We start from the raw sequence: 24,404 nt of genomic DNA on the forward strand, positions 1-24,404 counted from the left end.
TTTGCATCCATTACACATGTAGTGTTTCGGACTAATTTATAGCAAGACATATAGTTTTATGAAATCCTATAACAGCCAATAAGATTACAGTTCTTATCTCCCAGGTGCTCCGATTGGTTACTTTAACTATCTTCTCCACTTTTCCTTTAGTTTTAATACATCTCTCCTATCACAATCATTAGTTAGATTACTTTTTATACCAGAACACCTGCTTAGAATAGATAAATACCAAGTCAGTCTGCACAAAGCTAGATAAGGCTATGTTCACACATTGTGTTTTTGTTGTGTTTTTTTTCTGGAGGTAAAATCTGTTCTCTTAGTAGTAAAGAAGCCGCTTACAAAAATCAGATTATGCTGTGTTCTTGCAGCTTTTTTTTGGTGGGGATTATATTTCTCATTTGTCTATAGTACATTTTAATAAAGTTACAGTAGTTTTAATCAACAAAAAAAACAGCAAAAGTGCACGGTTACATTTTTGCAGGGTTTTTGCATTTTCTCATTGCTTTCTACGGTGAGAAAATGCTGCAAAAACGCTGAAAGAAGTGACATGCTGCAGTTTTCAAAAGCGCAGACTTTTTCTGATTCTGTCAGGAAAAAAAACAATTGTGTATGAGATTTCTGCACTCTCATACCTGGTACTTTAAAAAGCAGCTTTCAATTTGCATTAAAAAGTAACAAATAAAAAAACTGCAAAAACACAATATGTGATCATAGCCCAAATATGCAGGTAAATCTACTAGGACTACAATGAGTATGCTGTTCTGACCATCATTATTTTTATTTCTATTGTGCCTGTGCAACAGGAAATTTACTTTTCTAGGCCTGAAAAGTTAAAATAAAATGAAGGAAGAACAAGGGAAAGCCCATCAGCATCAGCAGAATGATCCATTTTGAATTTTTCTATGAGCCCCTTTTTCTCCGTGCCTAGCAGACTAAAATTACACTGACAGTATGGACTTAGATGATAAATGTGTAATGCTTGATTTTTCCTTCGGAGGCGCTGCAGGGAAACAAAATATCTGCTGCTAGGCTTCTCAGCTGATTACTAAGGATTTCAGAAGTGACAGCTTATTTTCTGGAGATTCTTTTTAATAAGAAGGAAGTATTAAAGCAGAACAGACAATAATATTTAAAGGGAAAGTGACAGCAGATACTAATCTCTCATGTGACACGGTCCCTGGTGGCTTTTAAAATACCGTATATGCTCGAGTATAAGCTGACCCGAGTATAAGCCGACCCCTCTAATTTTGCCACAAAAAACTGGGAAAACGTAATGACTCGAGTATAAGCCTAGGTTGGGAAATGCAGCAGCTACCGGTAAATGTCAAAAGTAAAAATGTCATCAGTATTTTGTGCTTTGCATGGTTTTTTGGACATAGAGCATGTCACTACTTTCAACATTTTTCCAGCCTTTCTCACCCATTTAAAGCAATGTGTGATGAAAAAAACACCGACAAAATGCTGCAAAAGTGCAGGCATCAGGTTTTGCATTGCTTTTATTGAAAAAAGCAAATACAGCAGTACATGAAACCCATTTTATTTTTGTGATTTTCCCAGGTTTATTGTCTTGGTCACATAAAGATGGCAGTTTGGATTTATACACTATAATTAAATTAGTGATGCGTAGAAAGTAAACATTGGCCAACAAAGATGTGAGATTGAACAACGCCTGTGGCTGACCAAGGTGTAAGATTGAACAATGCCTGAGCAAGTCAATGGCTGACCAAAGTGTGAAACAAAATAAACAAAAAAAAACCCTCAACTCTCCTCCTTGTTCCATTGCTGCTTCGATCTCTGCAGGGAGCTTTCCTCTGAAGTACCGCACCTCTCAGAGCAGCGGGTGCCATGTATTGATGTCATCGCGCCAGCTGCATTGAGACGTCAGATGCCAAGGAGGAATGATGGTAGAGGAAGCGTCAGCTGACGCTCCCTCTCTCATCATTACATTCAACTGTATCGGCATCCAGAATGTTGAAAAAGTTGAACTTGTGATGACGGGTGGGCCCGGCGCTGACATCCGGTCCCCACAGCTCACAGGCCCCTATACGTGGCCTGCCGTCACTGGCGGCAGTGCAGGGAGATTGTGTCTCCCTGCTATTCCGTAGAGTTTCTATCTGAATCCCCCCAAAATGTGATTCACACGTGTCTACAACACAGCCATTGACTTAAATGAGGCAAAAGAAGACCAATATTAGAAAACTTTGGACTTAGACCTCCTATCTGCCAGCATTCATCTTTATAGCAAACACAAAAGTGCAAAATGCGAATAGTAGAATAATGTATTATACCATATTTACTAATAGTATTCTAGGCAGCATATTGCATTCATATGACGAATACAGAGCAGATATTGAGTTAGTTTCAAACAAAAAGCAGCACACTGTAATGCTAAAGCATGAAATATGAAAAGTGAATTGCATAACTGCACTAGAAATATGAAAAATTGAGAATGCTTAGCGTATAAATTGACCAATTCAAGTGTACCCGGCAGCCACGATAAGGTGATTCTCGTTGCCAGGACCTAATGCCAATCCTCTCTTAAGGTACCTTCACACTAAACGATATCGCTAGCGATCTGTGACGTTGCAGCGTCCTGGCTAGCGATATCGTTCAGTTTGACACGCAGCAGCGATCAGAATCCTGCTGTGATGTCGTTGGTCGGGGCTAGAAGGCCAGAACTTTATTTGGTCGCTGGCTCTCCCGCTGACATCGCTGAATCAGCGTGTGTGACACCGATTCAGCGATGTCTTCGCTGGTAACCAGGGTAAACATCGGGTTACTAAGCGCAGGGCTGCGCTTAGTAACCCGATGTTTACCCTGGTTACCATCCTAAAAGTAAAAAAAACAAACGCTTCATACTTACCTTCCGCTGTCTGTCCTCCGGCGCTGTGCTTTCCTGCACTCACTGTGAGCACAGCGGCCGGAAAGCAGAGCGGTGACGTCACCGCTCTGCTTTCCGGCCGCTGTGCTCACAGCCAGTACAGAGAAGCAGAGTGCCGGGGACAGACAGCGGAAGGTAAGTATGAAGTGTTTGTTTTTTTAACTTTTAGGATGGTAACCAGGGTAAACATCGGGTTACTAAGTGCGGCCCTGCACTTAGTAACCCGATGTTTACCCTGGTTACCCCGGGGCTTCGGATCGTTGGTCGCTGGAGAGCTGTCTGTGTGACAGCTCTCCAGCGACCAAACAGCGACGCTGCAGCGATCGACATCGTTGTCGGTATCGCTGCAGCGTCGCTTAGTGTGAAGGTACCTTTAGACTAAAGTCTAAATCTCTATGGGAACCTAATGTGAATTTTCTCTTAAGGTACCTTCACGCTAAACGATATCGCTAGCGATCTGTGACATTGCAGCATCCTGGCTAGCGATATGGTTCAGTTTGACACGCAGCAGCGATCAGAATCCTGCTGTGATGTCGTTGGTTGGGGCTAGAAGGCCAGAACTTTATTTAGTTGCTGGCTCTCCCGCTGACATCGCTGAATCGGCGTGTGTGACACCGATTCAGCGATGTCTTCGCTGGTAACCAGGGTAAACATCGGGTTACTAAGCGCGGCCCTGCACTTAGTAACCCGATGTTTACCCTGGTTACCCCGGGGCTTCGGATCGGTGGTCGCTGGAGAGCTGTCTGTGTGACAGCTCTCCAGCGACCAAACAGCGACGCTGCAGCGATCGACATCGTTGTCGGTATCGCTGCAGCGTCGCTTAGTGTGAAGGTACCTTTAGACTAAAGTCTAAATCTCTATGGGAACCTAATGTGAATTTTCTCTTAAGGTACCTTCACGCTAAACGATATCGCTAGCGATCTGTGACGTTGCAGCATCCTGGCTAGCGATATGGTTCAGTTTGACACGCAGCAGCGATCAGGATCCTGCTGTGATGTCGTTGGTTGGGGCTAGAAGGCCAGAACTTTATTTGGTTGCTGGCTCTCCCGCTGACATCGCTGAATCGGCGTGTGTGACACCGATTCAGCGATGTCTTCGCTGGTAACCAGGGTAAACATCGGGTTACTAAGCGCGGCCCTGCACTTAGTAACCCGATGTTTAACCTGGTTACCCCGGGGCTTCGGATCGTTGGTCGCTGGAGAGCTGTCTGTGTGACAGCTCTCCAGCGACCAAACAGCGACGCTGCAGCGATCGACATCGTTGTCGGTATCGCTGCAGCGTCGCTTAGTGTGAAGGTACCTTTAGACCAAAGTCTATATCTCTATAGAGGAATACACATGAATTAACCAATTTATACTCTAAGCATTCTCAATTTTTCATATTTCTAGTGCAGTTATGCAATTCATTTTTCATATTTCATGTTTTAGCCTTACTCCTTTTGCATCAATTACTGCATCAATGCGGCGTAGCATAGAGGCGATCAGCCTTTGGCACTGCTGAGGTGTTATGGAAGCCCAGGTTGCTTTGATAGCAGCCTTCAGCTCATCTGCATTGTTGGGTCTGGTGTTTCTCATCTTCCTCTTGACAATACCTCATAGATTCTCTATGGGGTTAAAGTTAGGCGAGTTTGCTGGCCAATCAAGCACAGTGATACTGTTGTTTTTAACCAGATATTGGTACTTTTGGCAGTGTGGACAGGTGCCAAGTCCTGCAGGATAATGAAATGTCCATCTCCAAACAGCTTGAGGGAAGCAGGAAGTGCTCTAAAATGTCCTGGTAGATGGCTGCGCTGATTTTGGTCTTGATAAAACATAGTGGACCTACACCAGCAGATGACATGGCCCCCCAAACCATCACTGATTGTGGGAACTTCACACTAAACCTCAAGGAGCTTGGATTGTGTGCCTCTCTACTCTTTCTCCATACTCTGGGACCTTGATTTCCAAATGAAATGCAAAATTTACTTTCATCTGAAAACAACACCTTGGACCACTGAACAACAGTCCAGTTCTTTTTCTCCTTGGCCCAGGTTAGATGCTTCTAGCATTGTCTATTGGTCATGAGTGGCTTGACACAAAGAATGAGACAATTGTAGCGAATGCCCTGGATACGTCTGTGTGTGGAGGCTCTTGAAGCAATGACTCCAGCAGCAGTCGACTTCTTGTGAATCTCCCCCAAATTTTTAAACGGCCTTTTTTTAACAATCCTTTCGAGGCTATGGATATCCCAGTTGCTTGTGCACCTTTTTCTACCACACTTTTTCCTTCCACTCAACTTTCCATTAATATGCTTGGAAACAGCACTCTGTGACTAGCCAGTTTCTTTAGCAATGACCTTTTGTGGCTTACCCTACTTGTCAATGACTGCCTTCTGGACATCTGTCAAGTCAGCAGTCTTCCCCATGATTGTGGAGCCTACTGAAGCAGACTAAGGGACCTTTTTAAACGCTTAGGAAGCCTTTGCAGGTGTTTTTTGTTAATTATTCCAATTAACTGAGATAATGATGTTTGGGTTTTCATTGGCTGTAAGCCACAATCATTAACATTAACAGAAATAAACACTTGAAATAGATCACTCTGTTTGTAATGACTCTATATAATATATGAGTTTCACTTTTTGTATTGAAGAACTGAAATAAAATAACCTTCTGAGTACATTCTAATTTTGTGAAAAGCACCTGTATATACAGTATATAATCATTATGGAATTTCCAAAATAAGTAAATCTTTAGACTGCCACAATTAAAAGAAATGGCGCCATCAGCAAGGTCAGAGGGATACTATAAAGATGTACATTGTGCCAAAAAATGTATATTATATAAATAGCCAAATGTCCAAATGTCACAGGAAACAACAAAATGTGAGGAATGTCCAATTAGAACTCCGGATTTACAGCATCAGTGCCATATAAAGTGCTGCAGCATATATGATAAAGTGCTGGAGGAGTTAGCCTAAGTTCCCATGATAGAGTTTTTGATGCTGCGTATTGTAATCTGCACATTAATGTATCAGTAAAGTTTTGTCAGTGCCAAATACCAGGAAGTATAAAAAACAAAGCAGCTTTACTAAAATCATGACATGCCAAAAACAGAAAAAGGCTGCAGCGTAAAAACGTTACGTAAAAAAACACAACAAAAAAAGCACAAGTACGGTAACCTAATTTACCCAAAAGGGGCAGAAAATCTGCAACATTAAAAACTCACCAAAAACTCATTGTGTGAACGTCACCTTACTCGTACATTGGAGAGAAATACAGAAAACGCATACTCATATTTGCATCTGCCTTTCTTAAGGCACATTTCAGGAGAACCTTTGTCTTTGTATCTGCAGTATTCAGCACACATATATTTTTGGCGCCACGATTTTACAGCATAACTCTACCTCTTCCCCACTTTTACACTAAACTCCCATCCATGAAACCTAATCTACTATATAATTGTCTAAGGGTCACTTCCGTCTGTCTTTCTGTCACAGATATTCATTGGTCGCGGCCTCTGTCTGACATGGAATCCAAGTCGCTGATTGGTCGTAGCAAAACGCCCACGACCATTGCCACGACCATTCAGCGACAGCCACAATCCGGCGGCAATATGGCCGCTCTTTCCTCCCCGCAGTCAGTGCCCGCTCCATACTCCCCTCCAGTCATCCAGTCAGCCCTCACACAGGGTTAATGCCAGCGTTACCGGAGCGCGGTGTAACGCACTTCGGTTTCGCAGCTATTAACCCTGTGTGACCAAGTTTTTACTAACGATTTAATGTTACAAATAATAAAAAAAAACACGTTATTCTCACCCTCAGACGTGCGTGCTGTCCGCCGGCAGGTTCCGGTGCTAAGGATGCTATGGCAGAGGGACCTGCCATGACATGATGGTCATGTGACCGCGACGTCATCAGAGGTCCTGCGTGCCTGCGCGAGAAGGACCTGCCATGACGTCACGGTCATGTGACCGCGACTTCATCACAGGTCCTGTGCGCCTGCGCTAGAAGGACCTGCCATGACGTCACGGTCATGTGACCACAACTTCATCACAGGTCCTGCGCGCCTGCACGAGAAGGACCTGCCATGACGTCACGGTCATGTGAACGTGACGTTACACAGGCTCTGCGCTCATAGTCATACCAACCCTGGCACCGGAAGCTGCTGCGTGCACCGTACACAGGAGCCAGGACTAAGGTGAGTATATGTTTATTTTTTATTTTATGTCACTGGCCAATATACTACATTACTGGGCAATATACTACGTGGCTGATCAATATACTACATACTACGTGACTGGGCAATATACTACGTAGCTGACTAATATAGTACATACTACGTGGCTGTGCAATATACTACATGGCTGGGCAATATATTACGTTGCTGGGCAATATACTACGTGGCTGGGCAATATACTACGTGACTGGGCAATATACTACGTGACTGGGCAATATACTACGTGACTGGGCAATATACTACATAGCTAGGCAATATACTAGGTGTCTGGCCAATATATTACGTAGTTGGGCAATATACTACATTACTGGGCAATATACTACGTCGTTGGGCAATATACTATGTGGCTGGGCAATATACTACGTGACTGGGCAATATACTACGTGACTGGGCAATATACTATGTGGACATGCATATTCTATAATAGCCAATGCGTTAGAATCGGGCCACCATCTAGATGATAATAATGACCTACGCAGTATTAATAATCTGGCATTTTACTATAAATGGTGGAGCAGGGAACCATTGGCTCTTTGCCCCACTATAGTTTTGTGCGTGGGACGTGGGTGCAGTTAATCGTGGTGCTTGAAGATGGCCTAAAGCACAGGAAAAGGCAGAAAGTCAGAGACTGTGTACACTCCAACCTGCTGCAAGCAGGGGCAGAGACAATTAATAAGAAAGTCTTACATCATCTCTACAGGAAGTAACAGGGATGAGTTTCAGTGTCCTCAGCAGGGTCCAAAGATCTGTGTGCAGCTACTTAAGTTCCTTCATGCCAAACTCATCAAGCCACGTCTTTATATTACCTAAATGTACATATTTAGAGCAAAAAAAATTTTTTTGCAATTGGAGTAACTACGAATTTTGCACCGTTTGCTTTCTATAGCCCTAATGCCGGCTGCAGAATGAGTTAACTGAGAATTAGGCCGGGATCACACACAGCGAGATACGGCCGAGTCTCGCAAGTTACAACCAAGCTCTGGCACCGGCACTCCAGAGCGGAGCGTGCGGCCGCATAGCAATACATGGAGCCGCACGCTCCGCTCCGGAGTGCCGGTGCCAGAGCTTGGTTGTAACCTGCGAGACTCGGCCGTATCTCGCTGTAGTGTGACTCCGGCCTTAGTCAGTGAGCTCATTCTAATGTTCTGAAAGGAAAGCTTGTCACTCTTTTATCTGTCTTTTTCAGACCTGCTCTCAGCTAATTTAATGACTACAGACTACATGATAGTGGAATGTGCAGGGAAAGAAAAGAGCCTGTAAAAGCAAAATGGTGCAAAGTTTGTAATGAAACCCAATAGCAAAAAAGGTTTTTTAGCCCTAAATAAAGGGTGTATGTACAAGAATTTTCCCCAAATGTACGATCCCTTTTAGCACTCGCTGTGCAAGAACTGTGTGATTCTATGCAGCAACATAGTCTAGTAGCTAGCTAGTAATAACAACAATGTATTAGTTATCTGCTTGTCATTGTGATATCATACTCATGTTGGTGGCTTTACTATCCTTGCGTGTCGCCTACTTTTTTGGATGGTTGTTGGGGGCTGTGGTTCGGGCTGATCATTAGCATCCTGTCTGCTCACAGGAAGCAGCAGCGACACGTTTGTTAAATTGCTTCTGCTTTTCATTGGAATTGATTCACGACAGACTACAGAACGGTATGAGGTCATTTCCACTGTCAATGCAGTCTCTCGATATCTAAAATATAGGTAATATCCACTAATGGTGGGAAATATTGTACAAAATGCAGCTTATTAGGGAAGAGTATAAATGCAGCATCGCTTTGATCAAATGATTTTTAGCAAAGATGGAGCACAAGTCATAGGAGATGTAGGATAATGGGCTGCGTCGCTGCAAAGACATCTGATTCCCATGTGGCCGCTCTGTGCCATCATTCAAGTAATATTGGACCATTTAGATAAAAACTTAAAGGCCATGGATCCCTTTAATGAGGACAAAATGTTTTCTTTTTATAAATGCTAATGGTGTTCCTTAAATACAATGGTTGCCGTAAGTCTACAGTCTTCATTACTTTATTCACTTTAAGACCCCATGAAATGCAGCCTGCTCCCAATATCGGGCATTTCTCATGTACAGGTATGGGCAAAATAACATCAGGCTAACATCACTAATGTGTTTAATTACTGTTTTTGGCATTAAAGATCATACAACATGGGAAAAAATTAACCCCTTTACCCCCAAGGGTGGTTTGCACGTTAATGACCAGGCCAATTTTTACAATTCTGACCACTGTCCCTTTATGAGGTTATAACTCCGAAACGCTTCAACGGATCCTGGTGATTCTGACATTGTTTTCTCGTGACATATTGTACTTCATGATAGTGGTAAAATTTCTTTGATAGTACCTGCGTTTATTTGTGAAAAAAACGGAAATTTGGCGAAAATTTTGAAAATTTCGCAATTTTCAAACTTTGAATTTTTATGCAATTAAATCACAGAGATATTTCACACAAAATACTTAATAAGTAACATTTCCCACATGTCTCCTTTACATCAGCATAATTTTGGAACCAATTTTTTTTTTTGTTAGGGAGTTATAAGGGTTAAAAGTTGACCAGCAATTTCTCATTTTTACAACACCATTTTTTTTTAGGGACCACGTCTCATTTGAAGTCATTTTGAGGGGTCTATATGATAGAAAATGCCCAAGTGTGACACCATTCTAAAAACTGCACCCCTCAAGGTGCTCAAAACCACATTCAAGAAGTTTATTAACCCTTCAGGTGTTTAATAGGAATTTTTGGAATGTTTAAATAAAAATGAACATTTAACTTTTTTACACAAAAAATTTACTTCAGCTCCAATTTGTTTTATTTTACCAAGGGTAACAGGAGAAATTGGACCCAAAAAGTTGTTGTCCAATTTGTCCTGAGTACGCTGATACCCCATATGTGGCAGTAAACCACTGTTTGGGCGCATGGGAGAGCTCGGAAGGGAAGGAGCGCTATTTGACTTTTCAATGCAAAATTGACAGGAATTGAGATGGGACGCCATGTTGCGTTTGGAGAGCCACTGATGTGCCTAAACATTGAAACCCCCCACAAGTGACACCATTTTGGAAAGTAGACCCCCTAAGGAACTTATCTAGAGGTGTGGTGAGCACTTTGACCCACCAAGTGCTTCACAGAAGTTTATAATGCAGAACCGTAAAAATAAAAAATCATATTTTTTCACAAAAATTATATTTTTGCCCCCAATTTTTTATTTTTCCAAGGGTAAGAGAAGAAATTGGACCTCAAAAGTTGTTGTCCAATTTGTCCCGAGTACGCTGATACCCCATATGTGGCAGTAAACCACTGTTTGGGCGCATGGGAGAGCTCGGAAGGGAAGGAGCGCCGTTTGACTTTTCAATGCAAAATTGACAGGAATTGAGATGGGACGCCATGTTGCGTTTGGAGAGCCACTGATGTGCCTAAACATTGAAAACCCCCACAAGTGACACCATTTTGGAAAGTAGACCCCCTAAGGAACTTATCTGGATGTGTGGTGAGCACTTTGACCCACCAAGGGCTTCACAGAAGTTTATAATGCAGAGCCATAAAAATAAAACAAAATTTTTTTCCCACAAAAATTATTTTTTAGCCCCCAGTTTTGTATTTTCCCTAGGGTAACAGGAGAAATTGGACCACAAAAGTTGTTGTCCAATTTGTCCTGAGTACGCTGATACCCCATATGTGGGGGGGAACCACCGTTTGGGCGCATGGGAGGGTTCGGAAGGGAAGGAGCGCCATTTGGAATGCAGACTTAGATGGAATGGTCTGCAGGCGTCACATTGCGTTTGCAGAGCCCCTAATGTACCTAAACAGTAGAAACCCCCCACAAGTGACACCATTTTGGAAAGTAGACCCCCTAAGGAACTCATCTTGATGTGTTGTGAGAGCTTTGAACCCCCAAGTATTTCACTACAGTTTATAACGCAGAGCCATGCAAATAAAAAATATTTTTTTTCCCACAAAAATTATATTTTAGCCCCCAGTTTTGTATTTTTCCAAGGTTAGCAGGAGAAATTGGACCCTAAATGTTGTTGTCCAATTTGTCCTGAGTACGCTGATACCCGATATGTGGGGGGGAACCACCGTTTGGGCGCATGGGAGGGCTCGGAAGGGAAGGAGCATCATTTGGAATGCAGACTTAGATGGAATGGTCTGCAGGCGTCACATTGCGTTTGCAGAGCCCCTAATGTACCTAAACAGTAGAAACCCCCCACAAGTGACCCCATATTGGAAACTAGACCCCTCAATGAACTTATCTAGATGTGTTGTGAGAACTTTGAACCCCCAAGTGTTTCACTACAGTTTATAACGCAGAGCCGTGAAAATAAAAAATCTTTTTGTTTTCCCACAAAAATTATTTTTTAGCCCCCAGTTTTGTATTTTCCCAAGGGTAACAGGAGAAATTGGTCCACAAAAGTTGTTGTCCAATTTGTCCTGAGTACGCTGATACCCCATATGTTGGGGTAAACCCCTGTTTGGGCACACAGGAGAGCTCGGAAGGGAAGGAGCACTGTTTTACTTTTTCAACGCAGAATTGGCTGGAATTGAGATCGGACGCCATGTCGTGTTTGGAGAGCCCCTGATGTGCCGAAACAGTGGAAACCCCCCAATTATAACTGAAACCCTAATCTAAACACACCCCTAACCCTAATTCCAACGGTAACCCTAACCACACCTCTAACCCTGACACACCCCTAACCCTAATCCCAACCCTATTCCCAACTGTAAATGTAATCTAAACCCTAACCCTAACTTTAGCCCCAACCCTAACCCTAACCCTAATCCTAGCCCTAACCCTAACCCTAGCCCTAACCCTAACCCTAACCCTAGCCCTAACCCTAGCCCTAACCCTAGCCCTAACCCTAGCCCTAACCCTAGCCCTAACCCTAGCCCTAGCCCTAACCCTAGCCCTAACCCTAGCCCTAACCCTAGCCCTAACCCTAGCCCTAACCCTAGCCCTAACCCTAGCCCTAGCCCTAACCCTAGCCCTAACCCTAGCCCTAACCCTAGCCCTAGCCCTAACCCTAGCCCTAACCCTAGCCCTAATGGGAAAATGGAAATAAATACATTTTTTTTTATTTTTCCCTAACTAAGGGGGTGATGAAGGGGGGTTTGATTTACTTTTATAGCGAGTTTTTTAGCGGATTTTTATGATTGGCAGCCGTCACACACTGAAAGACCCTTTTTATTGCAAAAAATATTTTTTGCAATACCACATTTTGAGAGCTATAATTTTTCCATATTTTGGTCCACAGAGTCATGTGAGGTCTTGTTTTTTGCGGGACGAGTTGACGTTTTTATTGAAAACATTTTTGGGCACGTGACATTTTTTTATCGCTTTTTATTCCGATTTTTGTGAGGAAGAATGACCAAAAGCCAGCTATTCATGAATTTCTATTGGGGGAGGCGTTTATACCGTTCCGCGTTTGGTAAAATTGATAAATCAGTTTTATTCTTCGGGTCAGTACGATTACAGCGATACCTCATTTATATCATTTTTTTATGGTTTGGTGCTTTTATACGATAAAAACTATTTTACAGAAAAAATAATTATTTTTGCATCGCTTTATTCTCAGGACTATAACTTTTTTATTTTTTTGCTGATGATGCTGTATGGCGGCTCTTTTTTTGCGGGACAATATGACGCTTTCAGCGGTACCATGGTTATTTATATCTGTCCTTTTGATCGCGTGTTATTCCACTTTTTGTTCGGCGGTATGATAATAAAGCGTTGTTTTTTGCCTCGTTTTTTTTTTTTTTTTTCTTACGGTGTTTACTGAAGGGGTTAACTAGTGGGCCAGTTTTATAGGTCGGGCCGTTACGGACGCGGCGATACTAAATATGTGTACTTTTATTGGGTTTTTTTTTTTATTTAGATGAAGAAATGTATTTATGGGAATAATATTTTTTTTTTTTTTTCATTATTTTGGAATATTTTTTTTTATTTTTTTTACACATTTGGAAAATTTTTTTTTTACTTTTTTACTTTGTCCCAGGGGGGGACATCACAGATCAGTGATCTGACAGTTTGCACAGCACTCTGTCAGATCACTGATCTGATAGGAGTGCAGGCTGCTTCACAGTGCCTGCTCTGAGCAGGCTCTGTGAAGCCACCTCCCTCCCTGCAGGACCCGGATCCGCGGCCATCTTGGATCCGGGGCTCGAGCAGGGAGGGAGGTGAGGAGACCCTCGCAGCAACGCGATCACATCGCGTTGCTGCGGGGGGCTCAGGGAAGCCCGCAGGGAGCCCCCTCCCTGCGCGGTGCTTCCCTGCACCGCCGGCACATCGCGATCATCTTTGATCGCGGTGTGCCAGGGGTTAATGTGCCGGGGGCGGTCCGTGACCGCTCCTGGCACATAGTGCCGGATGTCAGCTGCGATAAGCAGCTGACACCCGGCCGCGATCGGCCGCGCTCCCCCCGTGAGCGCGGCCGATCGGCTATGACGTACTATCCCGTCCAGGGTCAGATAAGCCCAGGGCACCTCGACGGGATAGTACGTCTAAGGTCACAGAGGGGTTAATCACTAGATGTAGGCGAGTAATGGACAACCAAAAGAATCAACAGTCATGACAGGCATGCTGCTCTCGCCTAATGAAAGGTGGGTGTTCAACTTAAGAGCAGTGAGGAGTTCAATTAGTGAGGTCATTCTGTGGAGAAACAAGTGTCACTTATAGCCCTTTTTTAAAGAAGGAGTCCAACAAATGTTGTACCTGCTGGTTTTAGCCCTTACTCAGTGAGTAAAATGGGACGTTCTAGACATTGCAGAAAGAAAGTTTTATCAAGAAGTTGATTGGAGAGGAGGGCAAACATATAAAGAAGTGCAGAAAATAATTGGGCGTGCTCGTATATTATGTTCGTGTCCCTGCAGCTGCATGATTTGCGGCTATTAGACAGCCTCACCACATGACAAACAGGTAATTCCCACATGTGTTGAGACTGTAACAGCTAAGAATCATGCAGCTGCAGGGACTCGAACATAATATACGAGCACGCCCAAGATACCCGGATAACATCTGAGTATGCTCGGGTAAGACGTTTTCCGAGCACGATTGCTCATCACTAATGCCTAGCTAAAAAGATTTCCAGTGCTTTAAAAAGGCAATCAAAGCCCTAAACGTGGTAGGAAAATAAATACTACCATGCGCATGGATCAAAGGATAAGAAGAATGGAAAACGAGCAGCCAATGATCAGCTCCAGAGAGATCAAAGAAGATTTTCAGTTACCTTGAGTCTTGCAACCATCAGAAGATGCCTACATCAAGCTAAACTATTTCCAAGAAACGCTCGTAAACTGCAAATGCTGAAGAAAAGACATGAGTTGAAAAGGATACAGTTTGCCAAAGAACACATTGACAGTCCATAGAGAAGTGGTGCAACATTCTATAGACATTTGACAGCAAGATTGATCTTATTGGGTCTACAGGCCACAGACATTTTGTTTGACGACCCACAAACACTGAATTCAAGCCACAATACACTGTGAAGACTGTAAAAAATGGAGGTGCAAGACTAATGGTTTGGGTATGTTCCTATGTACTTTTGAGTCGGACCCATTTATCATATACCAGGTGCCATGGACCAGCTTGAATATATTGAAATACTGGAAAAGGTCATGTTGCCTTATGCTGAAGAAGAAATGCCCTTGAAATGTGAGTTTCAGCAGGACAACAACCTCTAATACATCAGAAAGCGGACAAATGCTGTATTTAATACAAAACCTAAGAATGCAAAAGAACTGTGGAATGTAGTCCAGTCATCTTGGGCTGGAATATCTGTTAGTTGACTCCATGCCACACAGATGCAAAGCAGCTATCAGAAATAAAGGTTATACAATTAAATATTAGTTCAGTAGTTAACAGAAAAGCTAAGTCTGGATACACATTTTCGTTTATACTGTACATATTCCAGTTTTTTTGAGCAGCCTATTTTTCTTTATTTTCAGTTTAAAAATTGATATTTTGCTCATGTTTTCATTTGGAATTGCATGTGCAATGCTCCCAGTGCCTTTGTGTGTATGGAAATAAATGCTATTATGAGGATCCATCTTTTGCTCAGTTATTTTAGACGCACTGCTATTATTTTGCTCGTAACTGTAGGCTTGTCCTCCGCAGTGATACTTGTTAGTTGTGGGGTTTGTGTGTCCAGCACAATGCAGTCTTCACTAGTTCTCAGATATCAGCATAGCTTGACATTCACTTTTCTATGTTCCGGCATCAGCGGCCTCCGCTGTTCGGTGCCAACGCTCTGGGCGGTATGTTCACTTCCCAGCTTGTCATCTCCCAGTTTTGGAGAGAGTTCTACCCAGAATGTGTTGTGCCGGTGGTGGGTGTGCACGTTCCCCAGCAATGCTCATTACTAGTACATCACATTCTGGAGGCACTGTTGCTACCTAAACGCTCACTCCATTGCCTTCTGTTGGGCAGAGAGACTGCTACCCAGCCAGTTTCAGATCATTTTCTGCAAATTTGATCATATTTAAATATCCAATAGTCATATGTCCAATGCTAGTTGTTGTGTTTATACCATTCCTGGTGAAATACTTGATTAACATCCTGATAACTGATTTCAACCTTTATCTTGTTGTTTAACCCTTGAATGGTCACATAGGTTTGATTTAGGATTGTTTAACCTTTCATTTGCCTACTGATTCTGTCGTTGGCTTTGTTTCTGTTGATACGGTCATTGGTTCTGTCTCTCTGGTTTTGGCCTAACTTGCTAACCATCCCACTGCTATTCACTACAGTGGCCAGCAGCAACACTGTGGACGCAATTCTGGGGCATTTTCTACAAAACCAAAATATCTGTATAGGGTTGAAAGGGTAAACACCAAAACTCTCCCTGGTCTCACGTTGTAATGGTCCTTGGAAAGGAAGGGAGGCCTCAAACTGTCTCTGGAACTGGGACCCTAACTATCCCTGTCCCAGGAGTACTCTTGAAGGTAGAGACACCTGAGTCTCTGACCTTACTATGCTTCTGTTAAACCCTAATATTTCCCCTCCCTCACCCCATGAGGCATTGGACAGAAATGTAAGGTAAACAAGACACAAAGACAAAACCAGGATAACAGAAAACCTTCAACATACAAAAGCATTAACCAACAAAAGGGAGGGTAATTGGGACAGGGAGAAGTAAACTAAATGGGAACAGGGAACAGGAGATAAACACACACGTACTACAGCAAACCACAGAACACTACTACAATAACTCTACTCCAACCACTTAGCTTTCGTACAGAGCAAAGGAAGACTAATTTTTCACTGGCAGGGACAAGAAGGTCTGACCAGTTTTTATAGGAAGAGGTAGTGACCATGTTTCTGACCAGCATAGAAAGGGTGGTTAACTTCTTCAGCACCAGAGGAAACTAAATCCATTTAATATGGAACACACATCACACCATCTCTAAAGAAGACCATTCGATTCATTACCCAATGTGATCATCTAACTTCAGGTCTTCCAGGGGGACATGACACCCTCATGACACCTGGTCCTCCAAAGTGGATTGCCTAATTTAAAGACTGTATCCGTATCAGAGTTATACGGCCTTCTGACTCTTCCCTAAAACAGAGCTATCAGTTAATGTATGGTAAGACCCGAGTTTTAAAGAAAACCTATCAGATATCTGTTTTAGTGAATACAGGCTGCAGTGGTGATATCATGACTAGAGAAAACATGACCTCTGTAGCCAATCACTGGGCTTAACAGTTCATGCTTTCTAAATTCTAAAGTCACAGCTCCATTCTATTTTCTGTATTAATGATTTTTTTGATACCCACAGGTTCAAGATGAACCGAAAGAAGAAAAAAAGCCCAGTATCCAAGAGTTAAGGCAGAGAATAGAAACCTTTAATATGATGATTCAGAATGGCTTAATTATGAAGATGGTAAGTTGCTTTACACTAAAATATTAATGGTCATTAAAGACATCAATGAATACAAAGTTTGATGTGATCTACACTAATCGGATGTTTTCTACAATAAGCTTTTTAATATTAAACATTTGGCAATAATGTGAAAAAGTAACTTTCCTTCATACTCCAGATAATGATGGGACCAATATCACATGGGTCAGGCAAATGGTCGGTAAATGATCATTGACTTGCAGATATTCAGTATAATGTTATCCAACCACAAATGCAAACTGTAGTTTGTAGGACACGATAATGGCCGGGAAATGTTGGACCCAGGGATGTAAAGACTCTACCAACTACTAACTATGTTACTATAAGGGGGCATTCTTTGCGTCTGGAGGAGAGAAGGTTTTTCCACCAACATAGAAGAGGATTCTTTACTGTTAGGGCAGTGAGAATCTGGAATTGCTTGCCTGAGGAGGTGGTGATGGCGAACTCAGTCGAGGGGTTCAAGAGAGGCCTGGATGTCTTCCTGGAGCAGAACAATATTGTATCATACAATTAGGTTCTGTAGAAGGACGTAGATCTGGGGATTTATTATGATGGAATATAGGCTGAACTGGATGGACAAATGTCTTTTTTCGGCCTTACTAACTATGTTACTATGTTACTATGTTACCACCAACCCAACTGTCCACAATACTGATGCATCCTTCAACGCTTCCTCTTCCTACACAGAAGACCTACACCATCATAAATATTATGTACCCAGGCTCGGACTGGCCCACCGGAGAACCGGAGGATTCTCCGGTAGGCCCAGGCACTGACACCTGCCGGCAGACTGGCCAGCAGCTGCCTAGGGCCCACACTGCTTCAAGGGCCCCCACTGCTCCAGGGGCCCCCAGCCAGTGGCTATGGGGTCCCTGAGTCAAGGGGGCCCACCCTGTGCCAGCGTAGCAGCAGCTGGAGACGGGATCCTGTCCCTGCTGCTAAAACAAAATTAATATTCAGGCTTCCCACGCCCCTAAGGGCGTGGAGAGGCATGAATACCATTTCTCCTTAATAGTGTGCAGCATTAGCCGCTGGCTGCAGCTAACACTGCCCGCATGTAAAGCCCAACCACACACACACACGCACACACACAAAGCACTGCACCACATACACACACAGGCACACAGCGCGGCACATCCCGGTGTCTTGCTTCCTTTCTGAGACAGCCCAGCTGGATGATGTCATCATCCAGTGCGCTGTCTAAGACAGAAAGCTGCCGGCGAGGAAGAGGCTTCCGGGATGTGCTGCTGCTGCTGTGGGGAGGTGAGCTGTGCTGTGTGTCTGTGTGCCTGCACGTGTGAATGTGGTGCGGTACTTTGTGTATGAGTGTGATGCGGTGCTTTGTGTATGAGAGGGGTGGTGGGGAAGGACAATGATATCAGTGGGTGGAGGCAATGATGCAGGTGATGTGCAATGATGACGGTGGGGGAGACAATGATCGAGGTGATGGGCAATTATGGTGGTGGGGGAGGAAATGATGGAGGTGATGGGCAATGATGGTGAGGGGAGGCAATGATGGAAGTTATAGGCAATGATGGTGGGGGAGGTAATGATGGAGGTGATGGGTAATGATGGGGGGGAGGCAATTATGGAGGTGATAGGCAATGATGGTGGGGAGGCAATGATGGTGGTGATAGGCAATGATGGTGGGGGCAGGCAATGATGGAGGTGATAGGCAATGATGGTGGGGGAGGCAATGATGTAGATGATAGACAATGATGGTGGGGAAGGCAATGATAGAGATGATTAGGCAATGATGGAGGTGATGGGTAATGATGGTGGTGGGGGAGGCAATGATGGAGGTGATGAAATGGGCAATGATGGTGGTGGGGAGGCAATGATGGAGGTGATGATGGAGCTGATGAAATGGACAATGACAGTGGTGGGGAGGAGGCAATGATGGAGGTGGTTGAATGGGCAGTGATGGGGTGGTGGGGAGAATGATAGGGGTGGTGGGGGAGAAGGCAATGATGGAGGTGGTGATGAAGACAATGGTGGGCGTGGAGAGGGACAGCATTATACTTTATGAGGGGGCTACATTATATTCTATGGGGGTCTCAGGGGACTACATTATATTCTGGGGGCTACATCATACTATATGAGAGGGCTACAGTATACTCTTTGGGGGCTGCATTATATTCTGTGGTGGGGCTGCATTATTCTCTCAGGGGACTACATTATATTCTGGGGCTACATATTACTATATGAGGGGGCTACGGTATACTCTATGGGGGGCTGCATTATATTCTGTGGTGGGGCTGCATTATTCTCTCAGAGGACTACATTATATTCTGGGGGCTACATCATACTATATGAGGGGGCTACAGTATACTCTATTGGGGGGCTGAATTTTATTCTGTGGTGAGCTGCATTATACTATATGAGGGGGGCTGCATTATACCCTACGAGGGTGCTACATTATATTCTATGGTGGGGACTGCGTTATACCTGAGAGGGTTGCATTATATTTTGTGGGGTGCTGAATTATATACTATGAGAGGGGGCTGCATTACATTTTATTAGGGGGGCTATATTATTTTATGAGGGGGGCTACATTATATTCTATGAGGGAGGCTACATCATATTCTATGAGGGGGCGACATCATATTCTATGAGGGGGCTACCCCTCTATGATTCAACCCCTGCTACATAATTAAGACTTGTACTACCTTGTATTATACACTGATATTAACGTGTTTTACCACATGATTGGTGGTCTTGTAATTATTTATATGTAGCTACACAGTGGGCCCCAAGAATGATTTTCTCTGGTGGGCCCAAGGTGCTCCAGCCCGACACTGTATGTACCACATTAGTATATGAAACAGGGGATGATTGAAAACAGACATATGTGCATGCTCTCATATGCTTTATGCATTTAATAGCCCTCTGTGTCTGAACTGTTACATACTTAGGCTGATAACCGATTCATGCAGCTTTACATGAACACCCGATTTATTACACTTTGGCTGCCCCGAACAACTAAAGCAATTGTTACCATCCACCTTTCGTGTCTCCCCTTTTCCTCATAGTTTGTAATCTTACAGTCAGGGCCCTCATTCCTCTTGGTATTTGTTGATCTATGTGGTTATTGTTATGCTGTAATGTCTATTTTATGTATAAGATACCAGAAAAAAAAACTCGGTGACAGGAGCGCTGAAGGAGACTCAAACACCAGGTGAAGTTTAACCACAACGCGTTTTGACGGAAACACCGTCTTCCTCAGGTGGGAGTTTATTGATAGAAAACAGGAAGGCAGTATTTAAATGATAAACAGCCAATCACAGCGCTGTTGACAGATTACAAATTTAAAAGACACATAACAAAGCGGACACAAGTAAAATTAATCGCAGATAATGCGGTTAGAACAAACAAAACATTAAGATGATAAAAATATTTATAAAAATATTCATAAATTTTTATAAGAAGGCATATATGTGTAAAAATAAAAATATAAAATTATAAACCAACACCCAAACAAACCAAAGGGCAAGTTATTCAATGATTGCTGTTCTTATCTGGCTACTTTCTCAATCATTAGGTTCAATCCCTCAGGGGTTAGTGTGCCCAGTTTAAAAATCCAAAAACGCTCTCTATTCACAAGGCTACTAAAGCAATCCGCCACAGTATCAGGTATGTGGTCAATAATGGTTAATTTTAACGGTTTTAAATCCTTATGGTGCACCGTTAGGAAATGTTTTGTGAGGCTATGTAAAAGGAAACCGTTACGGATGTTTTGGCGATGTTTATTACGCCTAGCGTGCATTGTTTGTATGGTTCGGGCTACATATTGCAGACCGCACCCACATTCTAGCAGATAAACTACATAAGTAGACTGACAATCTACATAAAAATTAATTTTATAAGAAGTGCCTGGGACATTGGATTTAAAATTGGTTACCCCATTTGAAATGGAGGTGCAGCAAAGACATTTCGGGGTTCTACATGAAAAATACCCCGGACTAAGGGATACTGGAAGAGAGGAAGAGGGACCTCGCTTTAAGGTAATATTACTAGGTGCAATAAGATTCCGCAATGTACGATTCCTGCGGAATATCGTTCTGGGATGTGAGGGAATATATCTTGATAAAACCGGGTCTCCTTTGAGGATAAACCAGTATTTGGAAAGGAGCCTTTTGATCACTCCATAAGACTGGTTATAGGTGGTAATCAAACTCCATCTACCAAATGCCACCTCATGGGAGGGTGAGGCTGCATTCTCATTAATTCTGTTGATACAATCCATTTGGGAAAGGGTTTTGGCCTTTAAAAATGCATCACGAACCAATTTCTTAGGATATCCTTTCTGCTGGAACCTCTGATCCAAGATCTTGGCCCCTTTAAAAAAATCTGAGTCCTGTGTGCAGTTTTTACATATTCGCCAATACTGCCCATATGGAACGCTTTGGATCCACCTGGGAAGATGGCCGCTGTTAAAGTTTAAATAGCTATTCACGTCCACTTACTTGAAGTGTATCGTGGTAGAAAAACGACCAAACTCATCAACGAGTACCATGAGATCCAAGAATTGGATGGACATATTGGAAATGTTGGCCGTGAAGCTTAAACCCCAGGGATTTTTATTAAGATCACAAATAAAATGAAGTGCCTCCCCCTCCGTGCCGGTCCAAATGATGAAGAGATCATCAATAAAGCGTTGATAAAATGCTAATTTGCCAAGGGACTGTGCGATGAAGACGGACTCGAACGTCCCCATGAATAAATTAGCATAACTGGAGGCGAATCTCGTCCCTATCGCGCAGCCCCTGACCTGGCGATAAAAGACGTGTTAGAAGGAAAATACATTATTATAAAGTAGAAATCGAATAGCAGTTAATATGAAATCCTTTTGGAGAAAATGCAATAAGGGGTCACCTACAAGAAATTGATGTACTGCCTCCATACCCCTATCATGGGGGATGTTTGTATAGAGGGCATGAACGTCCATTGTAATTAAAAAACAATTGGGGGTGAGCGGGAACTTAAGAAGGGAATCTATAAGGTGAGATGAGTCCTTGAGATACGAGTCCAAACTCATAACATATTTCTGGAGAAAAAGATCTACATAGTGAGAGAGGTTGCTAGTGATTGAACCAATACCGGAAATGATAGGGCGACCAGGGGGGTTAAGTGGATCTTTATGAATTTTTGGTAAAAAATAAAAAAATGGGGTTCTGTAACCTGAAATATTAAGAAAATTGTACTCTTTTTTGTTCAAAATACCTGAAGAATGGGCTACCTTAATCAGCACAGTATATTCGGTGAATATATTAATGGAGCTATCCTGTTCCAATCTAGAGTAAAACTCAGAATCACCTAGGAGTCTGAGCGCTTCCCAAATATACGATCCCCTATTCATTATAACCACCCCACCCCCTTTATCAGCATTTTTTATTATAATCCCCGTATTTTCCCGTAAAGATTTGATGGCTGCTATTTTACCACTACTCAAATTTGTACTCAATTTTTTAGTGAAAGGTAAAGATCTAATTTCCTTAAATATGAGTTGTTGAAACGTTTCTATGTGTGACCCTTTGTGGTGAACGGGGTAAAATCGGCTATAAGTGTTCTTAGGAGCAACATGTAAAAAAAGAGTCGGGTTCAGCGGGAGAGGAAGTTGCTGTAGGGTACGCAACAGCTTTACCATTCTCAATCAAAAAATGTCGCTGCACCATGAGCCTCAGTATAAAATCATTTAAATCAAGGTACAGGTTGAACACATTTAATGGAGAATCAGGGCAGAATGACAGGCCATGAGATTCGCCCCCAGTTATGCTAATTTATTCATGGGAGAGATCTAGTCTGTCTTCATCGTGCAATCCCTGCTGGCCCTTGGCAAATTAGCGTTTTATCAACACTTTATTGAAGATCTCTTCATCATTTGGACCGGCACGGAGGGGGAGGCACTTCATTTTATTTGTGATCTTAATAAAAATCCCTGGGGTTTAAGCTTCACGGCCAACATTTCAATACGTCCATCCAATTCTTGAATCTCATGGTACTCGTTGATGAGTTTGGTCATTTTTCCTACCACGACACACTTCAAGGAAGTGGACGTATATAGCTATTTACACTGGAACACTGACATGTCTCCGTGTTTTCCAAATGGACACCCAGTCCGAGAAAACACGCTGACTTGTGCAGAGACACATTGATTTTAATGTGTCTACGTGAGTCAGTGTCTCCGGTACGTGAGGAAACTGTCACCTCACGTACCGGAGCCACTGACGTGTGAAACCGGCCTAACAGCGGCCATCTTCCCAGGTGGATCCAGAACGTTCCATATGGGCAGTATTGGCGAATACGTAAGAACTGCACACAGGACTTTGATTTTTTTAAAGGGGCCAAGATCTTGGATCAGAGGTTCCAGCAGAAAGAAGAAATTGGTTTGTGATACATTTTTGAAGGCCAAAACCCTTACCCAAATGGATTTCATCAACAGAATTAATGAGAACGCAGCCTCACCCTCACATGAGGTGACATTTGGTAGATGGAGTTTGATTACCACCTATAACCAGTCTTATGGAGTGAACAAAAGGCTCCTTTCCAAATACTGGTTTATCCTCAAAGGAGACCCAGTTTTATCTAGATATATTCCCTTACATCCCAGAACGATATTCCGCAGGAATCGGACACGTATCTTATTGCACCTAGTAATATTACCTTAAAGCCAGGTCCCTCTTCCTCTCTTCCAGTATCCTTTAGTCCAAGTTGTTTTTCATGTAGAACCCCGAAATGTCTTTGCTGCACCTCCATTTCAAATGGGGTAACCAATTTTAAATCCAATGTCACAGGCACTTCTTATAAAATTAATTTTTATGTAGATTGTCAATCTACTTATGTGGATTATCTGCTAGAATGTGGGTGCGGTCTGCAATATGTAGCCCGAACCATACAAACAATGCACGCTAGGCGTAATAAACATCGCCAAAACATCCTTAACGGCTTCCTTTTACATAGCTTCACTAAACATTTCCTAACGGTGCACCATAAGAATTTAAAAACGTTAAAATTAGCCATTATTGACCACATACCTAATACTGTGGCGGATCGCTTTAGTAGCCTTGTGAGTAGAGAGCGTTTTTGGATTTTTAAACTGGGCACACTAACCCCTGAGGGATTGAACCTAATGATTGAGAAAGTAGCCAGATAAGAACAGCAATCATTGAATAACTTGCCCTTTGGTTTGTTTGGGTGTTGGTTTATAATTTTATATTTTTATTTTTACACATATATGCCTTCTTATAAAAATGTATGAATATTTTTATAAATATTTTTATCATCTTAATGTTTTGTTTGTTCTATCCGCATTATCTGCGATTAATTTTACTTGTGTCCGCTTTGTTATGTGTCTTTTAAATTTGTAATCTGTCAACAGCTCTGTGATTGGCTGTTTATCATTT

The 24,404-nt window shown here is 42.8% G+C and overlaps 1 protein-coding gene across 2 annotated transcripts in view; it reads left to right on the top strand.

Moving 5' to 3' along the window:
• The window catches only part of RASSF5 (Ras association domain family member 5), a 181,809-nt gene that overhangs the window by 120,557 nt on the left and 36,848 nt on the right, over positions 1 to 24,404 (top strand). For both annotated transcript variants that reach the window (XM_069756263.1, XM_069756264.1), the window contains one exon: positions 16,879 to 16,983. In XM_069756263.1, coding sequence (XP_069612364.1) covers positions 16,879 to 16,983 — 105 coding nt within the window. The remainder of the gene's footprint in view (positions 1 to 16,878; positions 16,984 to 24,404) is intronic.

This window comes from Ranitomeya imitator, chromosome 3 (genome assembly GCF_032444005.1).
Source record: "Ranitomeya imitator isolate aRanImi1 chromosome 3, aRanImi1.pri, whole genome shotgun sequence".
In the NCBI taxonomy this organism is placed as follows: domain Eukaryota; kingdom Metazoa; phylum Chordata; class Amphibia; order Anura; family Dendrobatidae; genus Ranitomeya; species Ranitomeya imitator.